The sequence below is a fragment of the Asparagus officinalis genome, chromosome 5 (genome assembly GCF_001876935.1).
Source record: "Asparagus officinalis chromosome 5, Aspof.V1, whole genome shotgun sequence".
Lineage (NCBI taxonomy): Eukaryota > Viridiplantae > Streptophyta > Magnoliopsida > Asparagales > Asparagaceae > Asparagus > Asparagus officinalis.
In genome coordinates, this window is record NC_033798.1 from 106,799,626 (window position 1) to 106,817,348 (window position 17,723).

The following is a 17,723-nucleotide window of genomic DNA, read 5'->3' on the forward strand; positions in this document are numbered from 1 at the left end:
AGCCCGCGCGAGGCGGCTCGCGGGACGAGCCAACTTGTCCTATTGCCCACCCCTAATCATATTTCAATTCTATAGTGTTGTACTCATTTATATTCGAAAGAATCAATTATTTCAAAACAGCATACGTTTACGATTTAGAAAAATGATCTTTAAATTCCTAAGATGATGGGAAACTTGAATCGCATATAATGAAATGATTTTGTTAATGGCATATTCAATGAATTAAAGAATCTGAACTACACCCAACACAAAGGCACAGGTGAAATTTTTGAAGCAGCTTTACGTACATATTTTGAAATAAAACCTGGCGGAAACTTGAACATAAAGCTTTACAATTTAGAAACTCCAACTCACTTTCATTTCAAGTTTAACTAAACTTGGTGGTATTACTGTTCATTTTAACTATAGAGCTCCCACACTTTAACTCAAAATCAATTAATAGTTAAACTACTGGTTTAACAAAATTGAACTCATCTCAAACCAGGAATCACCAGTTCAATTCTATTAGTATTCATCCTCGGGTAATATGCAATCAAAGAAAAATCATAACTCTGAGCACCTTTCAATGTAAGCATTATTGAAATTAGAAGCATTATATGGTAGTGGTAAAAAAGTGTGTAACGCCCTGCCCCGGAATCCCGGAGTCGGTACGCTACTAGATCTGATGGACTGACCTCACAAACCACCACATGTCTTTTCAGCACGTTTTGTCCTCACTCACGCGCTCCCTGAAAAACTTCCCAGGCGGTCACCCATCCTAGAATTTCTCCAGGCCAAGCACACTTAACTTTGGAGTTTCTAAGAGTTAGGTTCCCGAAAAGAAGATGCATCTTGATGGTATGAGTATTCTAATCAAATCTATCAATACTAATCACATCACCCTCTCAAGGGTTGGGGTATTACAAAGTGGCTGCGACAAATTAATAGACTGGTTACAAATTTGAATATATCCGCTCAGTGATCACCGATACATGAGTAAAACACAATGACAATATTGCTACCATATAGTTTGTGAGTAGTAAACCGAAAATTCTTGCATTGTTCGTTACAGCCACGTGACAAGCCTTCATTTGCCTGCAAAAAAAATTCTCAAGTGACTTCTCCAATTGAACTTTCTTGCATAGGCTACACATGCCCCATTAATTGTGAAACAATGAGGATATGCTGAAGGACTTCTCATTAGAACATCTAGCTACCTGATTTTGGCAGAGGAAGAGTCTGCTACCTTGTGCTCCTCTTTTTCCTACTTCTCACTTTTTTGAGCAAGCTTGGATTTGCTTCCTTCTCTCAGGTTACAGTTGTTGACCCTGCGAACAATCGAGTCACAAACTCTAGCGAATGTGCCCTCCAATTCGAAACTCTACCAGATATCGTTTTCATCTTCCTCGAGAGCATTTGCAAATCTTCTCCCAGTCTAACGTGAAAACATAATAAATTTACAAATTTTAGAGCTAAAAGAGTCTAGGGTAGCATAAAATGAAGTAATTTGACTTAGAAAAATGATCCTCGTGCATAAATAAGGTGCATATTTTGCATGTTAAAATTCTGTGAATGGGTGCATGTCTTCCATACTAAAATTCTCTACTACTTCACGAGAACTGTGAAAGAGAAACAATAGTGACAACATTTTACCAATCCATGAACACATTTATATACGGCATGAATAAAATTAGACTACTGTATATAGCTTATAGGATGCAGACCAGAACATGAAAGATTCATTACTGTAGAAAGAATAATAAAATGTAAGTTATTTTCCATTATATCCCCTCCCAGTTTGACATGAGCACAAAAATAAGGATATTCAAAAAAAAAAACAGAAATACAACCTTGCTTGATTGCATGCCTTAGACAGAAAGCACCATGTTCACCAAAAGTCATTACAAGAACAACATCCCTGAGAGAACTGATGATACAGATTTGGATCCTTCAAAATAATCTCTCTACCATAAGCTTTTGATGCAAACTTAAAAGCTTCATGGCAATCTTTACACACTCGAAGATTCTTCCCGATCCTAATCAATTTCTCCCCGCCATCTCCCATCAATACAAAAGCCAAAGCCACTTTCTCAGTGTGACCACATAAATCACTTACTTTCGCCTCCTCGTGCTCTAAATTATGTCCTATGCTTGAAGTATCCGGCTCAAATCCAGCCTTATTTAAAATATCATACATCTTAACTGAAAACTCCTTCAAGCGATCCCCAACGGAGAATTTATATACTTTCCCCTTTTTCTCTACCCAACTGTATGCAGTGTTTGCCTTTAGTCCCAACTCCTTCATCACCATTCTCACCTTGGCTACATCATCCCATCTTTTGGCATCTGCATAAATCCGAGACAGCATTATATAATTACCAACATCATATCGGTCTAATTCTAATGCCTTTTTAGCTGCAAACTCTCCCAATTTGAGGTTCTTGTGGTTTCTACAACAAGAAAGAAGTGTTCCCCAAACAAACTTGGATGGTTCAATTGGCATTCTGCTTATAAAATCCAATGCTTCGTTAACACGTCCTGCTCTCCCATATAAGTCAACCATGCAAACAAAATGTTTCATCTCTGGAACAGTGTCATAGTCACGATTCATCGAAAGGAAAATTTCACGACCTTCATCAACTAGTCCACTATGGCTGCAAGCTGAGAGAATAGAAATAAAGGTGACTCCATCTGGCTTAATACCTAAACTCCTCATCTCATCAAATGCATCCAGAGCTTTTTGACTCAATCCATAGGTGCCATAACCTGAAATCATAATTGTCCAAGTCACCACATTCCTCTTTTGCATTCTCTCAAAGATTAGAATTGCAGAAGTCATGTTGCCAGTCTTTATGTACATGTCAATAAGACCATTAAATTCTATAAGCTTTTCCATTTCACTAATTTCACGACTGCTGCATTTGAGTATATAGCCATGTAGTTCCTTTCCTTTTCTGAGGTCAGTCGTTACTCCACATATATTTAGGACTAGGGCGAGCATAGAAGATCTAGGCCGCTGCCAACCTTCAAACAGCAGATCTCTGAACAGCTCAAGAGCATTTTGAAACATTCCATTTGCAAAATAAGCAGTAATGATAGAATTCCATGACGCTAGATTCCTTTTTCTCATTCTATCAAAGACCCTCTTTGCATAGCACAAGTTTTCACATTTTGCATACATGTCTACTACTGAAGTTTGAAGTATCAAATCATCCATGATAATGAGAGCTCTTCTTAGACCAAACCCGTGGAGGACTTTCCCAAAAGTAAGATTCTTTATCTGCGAACAAAGAGAAAATATAGTGGTCAAAGTTATCTTATTCGGTTCAATTCTCTCATTTAACATCTTAAAGAAGAAACCCATTGCTTCACACCTTAAACCATTTCTTGAAAACTCTGAGATCATCACGGTAAACAAAGTTACATCTTTGTTGGTGATCTCACTGAATAACCGAAGGGGTGCCTCAAAGTCTCCATGCTTGAAGTACATCTCCACTAGACTAGTGCTAACAAAGATGTCAATAGTGTAGCTGAATTTGATAGCAAAAGAATGAAATTGCTCTCCATGGAGTGGAGGCTCTTCTAGAGACAGTGAGAGCTTGATAAGTACCGGAATCGTGAATTTGTCAGGCCGAATGCCTCTCTTTTGCCATTGTAAGAAATGGATGAGAGCAAGTTTAGGCTGTCCAGAGCTAAGGTGGTATCTTATGGTGGAACTTAGAGAGAATGCTGTGTCAAGAGATAGAGCTTTGGAGGAGCTCGAAGAAAAAATTCTGGTCAAAGATATCGCACAAGTGAAACTCTTTTGAACTAAATGCTTTCCTCTTTGCATCTGTAGTCATAAACTTTGAATCTCTATTTCATTCAGAGATCGGTTCAATTCTAGAGTTCATTGAAGCAAAACGTCGAGCACATGATAGGCAACTCTTAGTGAAACTACATTATGCCCCGCACTCCATTCTTTCCTTCTCCAAAACTAGACAAGATAGAAGAAAACTCATAAGAAACATATACAAGATCATCAAACAGTAATATAGCCCCCCCCCCCCCCCCCCACCCGACGGTTAATGAAGAGACAAATTTTCAAATTCACATATTTCCTCTCAACAAATGCTTTCTTAAAAAATTCCCTCTTTTATCAATTTAGACGTTTCTCATACCCACGTACAAATTCATAGATAGAGAAGAGAAGAGAAGAATTTATCAAATTGGTATTTGGAGGGCAGAACTGAAGAAAATACCAAAGGGGCTGATTTAGCCTGGCCCAGATCAAGAAAGCCTTGGGCTTGGGCCTTAGTTATAGAGTCCAAATTTTAAGTCAGATTGAAGACAAATCTTTGTCTTGAATGCTATAGCATAACTTGGATCAAGGTTGATATTTGTCACTCGAGAAGTCTCGGTCCATCTTCAAATGGGGGTATAAAAGAAAGCGGGAGCAAATATGTCATACAAATACAAATTTTGGTGATCCTAAAATATGCAAATATACAATCTCATGGATTTTCAATACATACTAGAATTTTTTTTTTTCCATCTCAAACTTCACATTAGGAGATAATGATTAAGATGAATGTTAGGTCACGTCAAAATTTGATCCATATTAGTAGTTATTAGCAATCGTTTCTTGTGAAGTGCATTATTAGGAGACACTTTTAAGGCTCCATTTCTTCTCCGCAGCTAATCATGGTGCCCTTATTGATACTGTGGGGAACAATTCAAAGTTTTTAACACGTGTCTGAATCATACCATGAGCGAATTTGATAACGAAAAAAAAAAAATTCAAATAATAAACAACTTAGTTAAGAAAATCGAATAAGTGCAAATTAAATTTTCTTTTTCCCCCCTCTTTGCAAATGCATTATCAAATAAACTAATTTAAGCTGAAGCAATTCAGTAGCGAGGAAGACAAACAATACGTATAATTCAATAAGAGAGCAATGACAAAGCAATAGAATGTTCCTCAGGATTCTCAAATTTCAATTTTGTGGCTCAACATTCTTTTTTCTTTTGTTTTCCTTGAAATAAAAGACTTATTGTATTATCAGATTCATCCTATGAGTTCTATGAGCCACAAAATATCAATTCAGTTCTTGGATTACCAAAGTGTATCCATTATACATTTTCGTATCATTTAACATATATCGGTCCATATTGGTGAAATTTCCAGGCCTTCCACATTGAACCAAATTAGCCTGATGATACTAATGGTTAAATATGATCCATTTATTACTCTTAGCTAGAATCCGTAATAAGACTTTACTAGATTTATCTTATCTTATCTTATTCTCAGAGGAGATGATCATAAGAAGACAGAATTTCCTCCTGTATTCCATGTTAGGCATCTAATTCAATTTTTAGAAAGTAAACTATTTCTTAATATTGGCAGGAGACCTATTTTCATTCCAGAATAAAAACAAAGAAAATTTTACGTACTTGAGAATATATATACCTTTAGCAACCTGGATAATAACATCTATTAATTGAATTCGTATAAATCATCTTCTCATATGCATGCGGGAAGTTGAAAATTAAAGGAAACACTTGTTTTTAATTTGTTTGCATTGCGTTGCTTAATAGGGTCTTTTGCATATGTCACCTCTGAAGATAGATATTTTGTGTTACCTCTGAAAAAGATACTAATTGCTATATACCATTCTAAAAAAGTATTAAAGCGCGCATCTAATTTCTTATTATTTTGCTTTTCAAAGTTAACACGCATTACATAGGTCTGACTATCCACCATGATTGATCTAGATGGTTGGGATGGATAACGCAGCGCGGAAATGATAACTGTCAGGCGCCTAATATTCCAAACCCACCGAAAGAAGCAGCAGCCACAACACCGAAAGTGCACAGCCACAAATGTTGAAAAGAGGAAATGAAAACAAAAGGGCGGGCCCCACAGCATAGTAATTTATTATTATTTTATTATGCATAGTGTTTTTCATAATCCTATAAATAGGCTCCAAATCTCTTATAGAAATCTCATCCCAGAAACAACTTCTTATATAGAAGAGTGAGAGAGAAAAAAAATAGAGAGAGTTTCTCCTTGAAAAGAGAGAGAGTTTGTAACTCCAGAGTTTTTCTCCTTATAGTGGATTCTTCTACCCTTGCCCGTGGACGTAGACAATCAAGTGCCTAACCACGTAAATCTGTGTGTCCAATTTTTATCTCTATTTTTACTCTACTATTGCTGCGACCCTGCTCTATTGGGCTCCGGGTTTGTCCCAACAAGTGGTATCAGAACCAACTTAGGATACTTGTATATATCTGCTTATCGTATGCTCTGTGGCTGTCACCAAAGGTGGATCCTCCACATCAGAAAATAAGTTAGGTTATCACTTACCCTTTGAAGGTGACGGGTACCACCAAAGGTGGATCCTCCACATCAGAAAATAAGTTAGGTTATCACTTACCCTTTGAAGGTGACGGGTACTATTCACGAGTACGGCGAAAATAAGTTAGGTTATCACTTACCCTTTGAAGGTGACGGGTACTATTCACGAGTACGGCACTGTTCATAAATACGGTACTATTCATAAGTACGGTACTATTTACGAATATGGTTACTGTTTATAAATACAGTTACTGTTCGTGGTAGAAGCAATGGCGACGAAGTTCAAGATCGAGAAATTCGACGGGAGTAATTTCTCACTGTAGAAGTTGAAGATAAAGGCTATCTTGAGAAAAGATAATTGCCTGGCGGCCATCATTGCAAGGCCGGACGACATCACAGATGATAAGAAGTGGAACAAGATGGACAAAAATGCTATTGCAAATCTTCATCTGGCATTAGCAGACGGGGTGCTGTCAAGCATAGAGGAGAAGAAGACAGCAAAGGAGATTTGGGATACTCTAACAAAGCTATATGAGGAAAAATCCATGCACAATAAAATCTTCTTAAAAAGGAGACTTTACACTCTGAGGATGGCGGAATCTACATCGACGACTGACCACATCAACACCCTAAACACACTGTTCTCCCAACTCACAACATTAGGGTATATAGTTAGTGCGAATGAACGTGCAGAACTTCTACTTCAGAGTCTACCTGACTCGTATGATCAACTCATCATCAACTTGACAAACAACGTCCTTACGGACAATCTAGTCTTCGACGATGTTGCAGCCGCTGTTCTGGAGGAAAAAAATCGACGCAAGAACAAGGAAGACAAGAATGCAAGTTCGCAACAAGCGGAGGCCTTATTGGTGACGAGAGGAAGATCAACGGAACGTGGCTCCAGTGGGAGTCATACCCATGGTAGATCCAAATCAAGAAGTAAGAAGAATGTCAAATGCTACAACTGTGGCAAAAGAGGGCATGTCAAATCGGAGTGTTGGCACAATAAGAAGAGTGGAGAGAAAAAGTTTTCAGAGCCATCAACATCTCAAGGATGCGTTGTCAGCACATCAGACGATGGTAAAATTCTATTCAGTGAAGCAACCACTGTTGATGAAGACAGAAAGAAGTTTGCTGATGTCTGGCTTCTGGATTCAGCAGCCTCTTGGCACATGTCCTCTCGGAGAGAATGGTTTCACAAATATGAACCTATCTCAGGAGGATCTGTATTCATGGGGAATGATCATGTCTTGGAGATTTCTGGTATTAGCACTATCAAAATCAAAATGTTTGATGGTACAATACGCATCATTCAAGATGTGCGACATGTAAAGGGCTTGAAGAAGAATCTATTATCTTTGGGATAATTAGATGAGCTCGGGTGCAAGACCCATATCGAAAATAGGATCATGAAGATTGTTAGAGAGGCGCTTGTGGTGATAAAAGAAGAAAAGATAACTGCAAATCTGTACATGTTCAAGGGAGAAACCATGCAAGAAGCTGATTCATGTGTGGTATCAACCAGCCGTGGAGAAGAACAAACCATGATGTGGCATCGCAAGCTAGGCCACATGTCAGAACGAGGCTTGAAGGTTCTCTCCGATCAGAAGCTGTTTCCTGGTCTTAATTCAGTAGCTCTTCCATTCTGCGAGCATTGTGTTACAAGGAAGCAGCATCGACTGAAGTTCAACACATCGAGTTCTAGAAGCAAGGCTATTCTGGAACTGGTTCATTCTGATGTATGGCAAGCACCAGTTACATCCTTAGGAGGAGCAAAATACTTTGTGTCCTTTATTGATGATTACTCCAGGAGATGTTGGGTGTATCCTATCAAGAAGAAGGCGGATGTGTTCTCAGTCTTTAAAGCCTACAAAGCGCGGGTCGAGCTTGAATCTGAGAAGAAGATCAAGTGCTTGAGGTCAGATAATGGAGGAGAATACACAGATGGTGAATTCCTAGCATTCTGCAAGCAAGAAGGCATCAAAAGACAATTCAGTACGGCTTATACTCCACAACAAAATGGAGTGGCGGAGCGGATGAACAGAACTCTGTTGGAAAGAATAAGAGCTATGTTAGCAACTGCAAATCTGGAAAAAGTCTTTTGGGCGGAAGCAGTAAAAACCGCTTGTTATGTGGTGAATCGATCTCCATCAACTGCAATACAATTGAAGACGCCAATGGAGATGTGGACTGGCAAGCCAGCTGATTATTCCAACCTCCATATATTTGGATGTCCAGTGTACGTAATGTACAATGCCCAAGAAATTACAAAGCTGGATTCAAAATCCAGAAAATGCATATTCGAGAAAGGGGTATCGCCTGTGGGATCCCACTGCCCGCAAGGTTATCTTCAGCAGAGATGTTATCTTTATAGAGAACCAACTACAAAGTGAAGAAAAAGAAAGCAGTTCGAGGAAGGACTCAGAGACTGTAGCTGTTCAGGTAGAAGATAATCTGAATTCTTCTGAAGCAACACCGGAGCATGATGTACAAGAACCGGTCGAGTCCGAGGCTCCAGAAGTTCGAAGGTCAACTCGTGAGAGAAGACCACCGACTTGGCACTCAGAGTATATTACGAAGAGTAATGTTACATACTGTCTTCTAACAGAAGATGGAGAGCCATCAACTTTTCATAAAGCTATAAATGGCGCAGATGCATCTTTGTGGATGACAGCAATGCAAGAAGAAATTAAAGCTCTCCATAAGAACAAGACTTGGGAACTTGTGTCACTGCCACAAGGAAGAAAGACCATTGGAAACAAATGGGTCTACAAGATCAAGCGAAACAGCGATGATCAGGTGGAGCGATATCGTGCTAGATTGGTGGTAAAAGGATATGCTCAGAAAGAAGGTATTGATTTTAATGAAATATTTTCTCCTGTAGTTCGACTAACAACAATCCGAATAGTCCTAGCTATGAGCGCTATATTTGTCTTACATCTAGAGCAGCTAGATGTGAAAACAACATTTCTTCATGGAGATCTTGAAGAATAAATTTACATGCTCTAACCAGAAGGTTTTGAAGAAAAAGGAAAAGATAACTTGGTTTGCAGATTGAACAAATCTCTGTACGGTCTAAAGCAGGCGCCGAGGTGTTGGTACAAGAGATTTGATTCATTCACCATGAGCCTTGGATACAACAGACTTAATTCAGACCCTTGTGCATATTTCAAGAGGTTTGGTGAAAATAACTTTGTTATCTTATTGTTGTATGTTGACGACATGCTGGTTGCAGGCCCCAACAAAGATCGTATCAAAGAATTAAAGGCTCAGTTGGCTAGGGAATTTGAAATGAAGGATTTAGGATCTGCAAACAAGATTCTAGGGATGCAAATTTACCGAGACAGAATTAATAGGAAGATTTGGCTTTCTCAGAAGAACTATTTGAAGAAAATCTTGCGACGCTTTAACATGCAAGATTGTAAGTCAATTTCTACCCCACTTCCTATTAATTTCAAGTTATCCTCCAGTATGAGTCCTAGCAGTGAAGAAGAGATGATGGAGATGTCTCGAGTACCGTATGCATCAGCAGTGGGAAGCTTAATGTTCGCGATGATTTGTACAAGACCAGACATTGCATAAGCAGTGAGAGTGGTTAGTCGATACATGACGAATCCTGGTAAAGAGCATTGGAATGTTGTAAAGAGGGTTCTAAGATACATTCAAGGAACCTCAAATGTTGCATTATGTTATGGAGGATCTGATTTTATTGTCAATGGATATGTTGATTTTGATTATGCAGGTGATTCTGATAATAGCAAATCCACCACAGGCTATGTGTTTGCACTTGCTGGCGGAGCTGTAAGCTGGGTTTCAAAACTACAGTCAGTTGTGGCTACTTCAACAACAGAAGCAGAGTATGTAGCAGCTACACAAGCTAGTAAAGAAGCGATGTGGTTGAAGATGGTGCTGGAGGAACTCGACCATGAACAAAAGAAGATTGCTCTATTTTGTGACAGTCAGAGTGCTTTGCATTTGGTAAGAAATCCAGCCTTTTATTCAAAGACCAAGCACATTCGAGTTCAGTATCACTTCGTTCGTGAGAAAGTGGAAGAAGGAATAGTGGATATGCAGAAAATTCACACCAAGGACAACCTAGCAGATTTTTTGACAAAAGCAGTCCATATGACAAATTTACTTGGTGTCGATCCTCTTGTGGTCTGTTGGAGACGTAAGAAACATGAAGATGGCGAGATAGAAAAAATGATGTGAAGATATGATTGATGCTCAATCAAATCTTCAAGTGAGAGATTGTCAGGCGCCTAATATTCCAAACCCACCGAAAGAAGCAGCAGCCACAGCACCGAAAGTGCACAGCCACAAATGTTGAAAAGAGGAAAAGAAAACAAAAGGGTGGGCCCCACAGCATAGTAATTTATTATTATTTTATTATGCATAGTGTTTTTCAAAATCCTATAAATAGGCTCCAAATCTCTTATAGAAATCTCATCCCAGAAATAACTTCTTATATAGAAGAGTGAGAGAGAAAAAATAGAGAGAGTTTCTCCTTGAAAAGAGAGAGAGTTTGTAACTCCAGAGTTTTTCTCCTTATAGTGGATTCTTCAATCCTTGCCTGTGGACGTAGGCAATCAAGTACCGAGCCACGTAAATCTGTGTGTCCAATTTTTATCTCTACTTTTGCTCTACTATTGCTGCGACCCTGCTCTATTGGGCCCCGGGTTTGTCTCAACAATAACCTCGGAATCCACCAAGGGGTGTTCTATGAATCCCCAAAGAACGATCTTCGTATCCATGAAGAACTTCGAATCCACGAAGAAAATATTATAAAAAAAAATTATTGATGAAAATGTATACATCTAGGGCTTACAATACTTTGCTTAAATAGAAAATAAACAATACTCCTACTATGACTCAAGCTTTACCTAAAATAGAAATAGCAAAACTCTTCTTAAATACTTCCTAGGATTAGGGAAGTAAATCGGTCAAATTAGAATCAAACTGGATTTACTTCCTAATCAAAACAGACTTCTAAAACATTATCTAAATAGTAAAAAGAATGACAAAAATGCTGATATCTCTCAATCTGGTGGGAATTTGGCAAAATGGACGGTGGCAAACCAAACAACGGTGGGTTTGGTTGACTCTGTCTCGAAAAATACGTGATTTACATATATAATTCGTCCAATTCCGACTTACGGTTTGAGAGATATGACATGTTCTTCGTTGCAAGTTATTTTCCTCGAACGGGTCCGCGTTTGGGCTTGTGTCATTCCCACCTCTCCATAAATATATCCGCAGTGTGTTCTACATCAAGAGTCCAATATGACTCCCATAATCTTAGGTTTGATTCTGGGCTAGGTTATCAAAAAAAAAAAAAAAGTAAACACATTACGTGGTTTCTATACTTGTTCTTCTATAAGGGGCTGTTTGGTTCGTTTCCTAGATATAGGGAAATGCAATTCCATGTAAAGAAACACAAGTTTTTAGTTTTCCATACTTTTCCAAGAAATTGATTGTTTCGCTTTGGTTCGCACATAAAAAATGGTGGGAAACCAATATATTTACTTTTCTTGTGTTTGGTTCACAGGGAAAAAAAGGAAAACTTTTGTTAATATGACATTTCCCACTTTTCTTGTGTTTGGTTGGTTTTGAAGTTTGTAGGAAAAAGTGTTTATAGTCACCATGGTAAGATTACCCCCACTATATACAAATTTTTTTGTGCTTTTAATATGAGGTAATCTTAATCATATAAAAGTTCAAATGTTCCTGTTTGAGATTGAAAAAATCACACGAATCCTGTAATAACCTGATTATTCCTAAATTTACGTAGTACATACCTGAATTACCCAAAAAATGTACTGAAACCTATTAAAACATATAAACAACCTGAATAGTCATAAATAACAACCAAACACCCAACAACATAGAGCTAAACAAGCTCGAATCATCATAGTAACCAAAAACAGCCACAGGAGCTCGACGACGAGCACAAATAGCAACTAACAGATATAGCGAATAACATACTTCAATTAGCGATTAAAAGCTCTCAAGCCAGATTACAGCTATGGCAAATAACATACTTCAATTAGTCCAACATAAAGAAATTTACAGCAATGAAGGGAAGAGCTCCAAGTCATCCCACTGAGAAAATAACATCTTAAAACAAGTATCAGAACAATAACATACAGCTTCCCTCGTGCATCTTCGTTCAGCTTCTCCTCCTAGTGACTCTCTGGAACATGTGTGCTTGATTTTCCTATCAAGAATTTCCCAATCATGCAACCATCACGGCAAGTGCTCACAAGTCATAACCAAACAAAACACAAACATAAATGGCATTATATATAGTTAATAACTTAACATTCTAGTAACTGTATTCGGGAATTGCAACTGTGCTTGAGTAATATTATTTTTTACTTGAAAGTGGTAAAAGGATTTAAAGTTCACCTGATTTAATGCGCAAAGAAATATATGATGACATATTAATAATTACATCATGAAAATGAATCGAAAATAAAATGGGAAGAGGGGTTTTGCTTTGGTACCTGAAATCTGAACGAAGGAACTAACTTGTGCATGAAAGGACTGCTTCAATAAAGTTGTCAGTTTCTCAAGAATTTCATAATTTTAATAAGGAAGAAATCCAAGAAAGGAAAGCAAAAGGGATCTCCATACCTGTACAAAACAGAGAAATGCATCCTCCAAACAACCAGTATCCACAAAATCTGAACAGGCTCACAACCAGGCTCCACAACCAAGCTCACAACCAACAATATAAAACCAAGCTCACAACCAGCAAACCAAACCACAACCAGTCACAAGATACACCCACCAGCATCCTCCAAACAAGCACAAAAGCAACCAAAAACCCAACAATGAACATGATACACCAACCAGGAATATAAAACCAGCCATACAAAAAAAGTAAATAGATTATACACCAACCAGTCACAAAATGAACCAGGAAACACCATCGCGCACCAACAATGAATAGGAAATGTATAAAATTTCCTGGTTGCTAAACTCACTTAGAAAATTAGTGAAATGGGCTCAGAATCTAGTCAATATCATCATTGTTAGCCATCCAGTGCAATATCAATTGATATTGCAGGTTGCTAATCTCAGAAATTTTGACAATCATCATAGCCTAAAGTAAATAGTCACCAACGTGTTATTATAAGCAAGTGAAATAACATCATATGTAACAAAAATAACATCATGAAGAGATTGGTGAAATCCTCACAACCTGGCTCACAAACAGGATCCACAAAAAACAACAGTTAGAGAAAAAGGCATGGTAAACAGGCTCAGCTGCCATTTCATTTACTTTAACTATTTTTTAAATTTCTCAAAAATGAATGAGCTCATTACCCATGCAGTAACAGGTCCAATTTATCAAGCTCATCAACCATACAGTAACAGGTTCAGTTAATCAAGCTCATCACCCATGCAGTAACAAGTATGAAAATGAATCGAAATTAAAAGGGGAATAGGGGTTCTGCTTTGGTACCTGAAATTTCAACATTTCTGAGACCAATGTTTAGGCTATTTCTTCGCCAAATGAAGCAGGCACAAATTGCCGAAAGTAGGAGGAAAGTGATGGCAGCAGGAGATAATGGTTGTCAAAAGTAACTCATTGTCTAAATGAGCTTGCTTATCTTGTACTGTAATTTGCACAAATGAGTCCAAAATATCAAAGTAACTTTTAAGGCTAGAACGAAGGAACTAACTTGTGCATGAAAGGACTGCTTCAATAAAGTTGTCAGTTTCTCAAGAATTTCATAATTTTAATAAGGAAGAAATCCAAGAAAGGAAAGCAAAAGGGATCTCCATACCTATACAAAACAGAGAAATGCATCCTCCAAACAACCAGTATCCACAAAATCTGAACAGGCTCACAACCAGGCTCCACAATCAAGCTCACAACCAGCAATATAAAACCAAGCTCACAACCATTTCGAAAAAGCAAATTCGAAAAAGCATGCTCTATATTTAGTGATGCCACAATTGAATACTTGATAAACTAAATGTTGTGATGTTTACACAAGAGCATATTATTTAAGACTGTCAATTAAACTAAACAAATTTAAGACTGTCAATTACACAAGAGCATATTGTTTACAAAAAGACCATTTCTTCTAAGGTCATTAAACTAAACAAATTTAAGACTGTCAATTTGCAAATTTGAAGATCTAGTTTCCATTGTCTTCAATAGTTTCCATTGTCATTAAACTAATGTTTAGCATATCATGTAACATTTTGAATCTGCAGATCATCAGCTACAAGCATAGTCATATCTAGGACTTTAAAATCCTAAATAAGAAACTGGGTAAACTACTACATATATGTGAAGCATATAGGAAATAAAAAATAAAAAATAGTGAACCCATCAGTCATACATTTGATTTTATTGCTGAATACCATAGAGATCTGTGATATGTCATCAATATATTTAGGATCCTTCACAAGTTTTAGAATAAATCAAAGAAACATTTGATTTTATTGCCGAATACCATAGATCTATGCTATGTCATCAATATATTTAGGATCCTTTACAAGTTTCAGTATAAGTCAAAGAAACATCTGACACCTAATCAATGAGTATCAAACTATCTGAGTAGGTTATGCAACTGATACTGTTTAAGCCCATTTCATTAAACTACACATGAGAAAAAGATCACAGATTATTCACGGGATCCAAACTGTATTCTTTTTTCTATATCATCATCATCATCAGGCAATGTGTGTAAGTACAGAATTGATCAAAGTTTCTTACGTCTAAATCAAATACAGTTAGAGGAGATGGGAACTCAGATAAGAACTCTGATCAAAGTTTCTTACGTCTAAATCAAATACAGTTAGAGGAGATGGGAACTCAGATAAGAACTCAGATCTACATGAAGAGGAGGTGAGAACAAACCAGTTGATAATTAATCTAACTATTCAGATAGAAATATTCCAAGATACAAATCCAACTATTCAGATAGCATGCACATAAAACTAAAATCTCCAAAAAATAATCAACTACAACGTGGAAATCTGAACAGGCTCCCAAATATCAAATACCCCTCCTCCAATTTCTCACAAAATTGATCTAAATCAATCTAAAAATCCAAAAAATTAAAAAAAAAGGGATTTTTACCTTGATTTTGGAAGCAACAGAGTCGGAAAGATCAGATCTGAAACGCGTCGGCACAAAATCAGAACCCCCCTCCCCCAATTTCTTCGAATACAGGGGCAAAGATAGCGACGGGAGTTTCTGGCGGGAGGAGAGCAAAGGGGGTAACTATAGCGCAAGAAAGAAATCAACGACGAAACCAAAAATCCGACGTGGCGCTGGTTTTCGACGATTTCACTCCGATGGGGAGGGAAATGAGGGAGAGGAAAAAAGTCAAGGTGGCGGCGATTTCTGCTGTCGTTCCGCTATTTAGCCCTAGCGAAACAAAGCGGAGAAATGAAAAGTTGGGAAACTGCTCAGCCGACGTGGAGGGTTAAATAGAGGACGTGGAGGGGTTTTTTTAGTTTTCCACGCTTATATTAGCGAACCAAACACGCCCTAAACCAACACCCTCGTTCACAAAAAAACTAGCTTAGAGGGTGTTTTTTGGCCTAGGAAAAACAAGGTCAATCTTGGCCAAGTTTAGTTTTAGTTGAACACTTTTCTCCTCCACAAAAGAACTAGTTTGGAGTGCGTTTTCGAGCTTAGAAAAAAAAAAGGCAAATCTTGTTCCCGTTTAGTTTTAGCCAAATATTTTTTCCTCAAAAAAATGAGACTAGAATCACACCAGGCCAAACCTAATCCCACTGTAAAAGGAGTTGCTAAATAGGCCCTTAGATTTGAAGGAAGCAACTTGTAGTTGCTCTAATATTAAGATTCTAAATTTCTGGAACTCCGGGTAGAGCTATAAACATGTGGGAGAGAAGATTTAAGTAAAGCTTTGAAAAGGGCCTGATTCTGATAATAAATTAGTTGTTAATCTATTCTATTTTTTGGTAATAAATATGATCGTTTAAGAAAAAGCTTTGCTACAGTGAGGGACCAATAGGGGGGACAAGTGAGGTGTCCCCCTCCTATTATGATGGCCAATAGGAGGGGGACACCTCACTTGTCCCCCCTATTGGTCCCATATTTTGGGTCATTGAGAAATTTTTCTTTAAAAAATACCGATTTCAGGTAAAACAAGGCTCTACCTTCAGTGCTATACAACCTGGAGCTTAGTAACTAGTAAGGAATAAAGTCTATATAGAGCCCAATGCTAATACTAGACAAGAGGAAGTATAGTTTTTTATCAGAAGAATGGCATATAACATGATGATCAGTTTGAAAAGTTTAATTATTTTGTTGATTTGTAAAGGTTATTATCAATACTTCATTTTGCAACAACCATTTATGAGTACATGATGTAAAGGTATATACCACTCCAAAAGTCATGCTTCATCTCTACATCTGCATCGGAAGCTATTTTCCAGATGGAAATTAAACTTTTGTTTTGGAATAAATATGTCATCCAAATAAATCTTTCGGTGATGCTAAAAGCTGTCAACATGACTGCAATTTAAAAGATTTTCCACAATTAAAAAGTTTCAGGAAATTTTTTTTGTCTATCACATTTTAGAAAATAGAAATTAAGATTAATGATTTAAACCATTCAAAACTTGATCCATTTTATTAGCTATTACTCATCCTTTGCCGCAAAACTGCCTGATGTGCTTCTAAACCTTCTATTGATATTGATACAATGATACCATATAAAAGATTAATGAAAGTTTTTAACGGGTGTATTAATCATCATGTGAGAAAGAAATCTTGGAAAATTGAATGGTTAAAAGCTTAGTTTTTTTTACTCTGTAAATGTTACATAAAGGAAGAAACATTTTGTTGGCTATGTTGTTCATGAAAAGGCAATTTTGCCTTTGTGAATAGTCCTACATTGGAAAATAAGATGAATAGTAAGGGGTTTATATTGGTTCACCCCTTATTAGGTTTTGAATAGTGTTTTGGGTTTTGTGGGCTTTGCATAACACACACACGCATGCGCGCACGCATTCTTGTTACTTCTCCATATTTTATTTTTGCCCTCTTTGGCCTCTTCTATCCTCTCTTCCTCTGTTAATATTTTTGCAAAGTTTTACTTTTCTCTTTGGGCAACGTTCTTCATATGAGCTTAAGCTCTGCTACTCTCATCCGAGTATGAAGGCCGGCCGAGCCGGGGTTTTTTACCGCTAGGGTAGAGAAGATCGACTACGTCAGGGCTATAGGCGTGTCCTCAATCTTCTAGGACAGTGAAATCACGACTGCTCCCATTCATGCCTGATTTTCTGACCTTTTATTTTCGGATTTTATACTAATATTCCCTTCTTTGACGTCACTTTTAAGTTAAAATAATACAACAATGAACAACAATACACACCACATTTCTTATAGTCGAAAATCATGCTAGTG

At 37.5% G+C, this 17,723-nt stretch overlaps 1 protein-coding gene across 2 annotated transcripts; it reads right to left on the reverse strand.

Moving 5' to 3' along the window:
- LOC109840547 (pentatricopeptide repeat-containing protein At3g24000, mitochondrial-like) lies at positions 907-4,009 on the reverse strand. Of its 2 annotated transcripts, XM_020409228.1 has the most exons (4): positions 3,354-3,452; positions 1,830-3,259; positions 1,197-1,414; positions 907-1,074 (listed from the first exon to the last, which is right to left on the reverse strand). In XM_020409228.1, exon 2 carries the CDS (start codon positions 3,194-3,196, stop codon positions 1,868-1,870), a length of 1,329 nt encoding a protein of 442 aa, XP_020264817.1. In that variant the 5' UTR covers positions 3,197-3,259; positions 3,354-3,452; the 3' UTR covers positions 907-1,074; positions 1,197-1,414; positions 1,830-1,867. The 2 variants fall into 2 exon arrangements, with proteins under 2 accessions (XP_020264817.1, XP_020264816.1); XM_020409227.1 differs by having other exon boundaries at positions 1,830-4,009.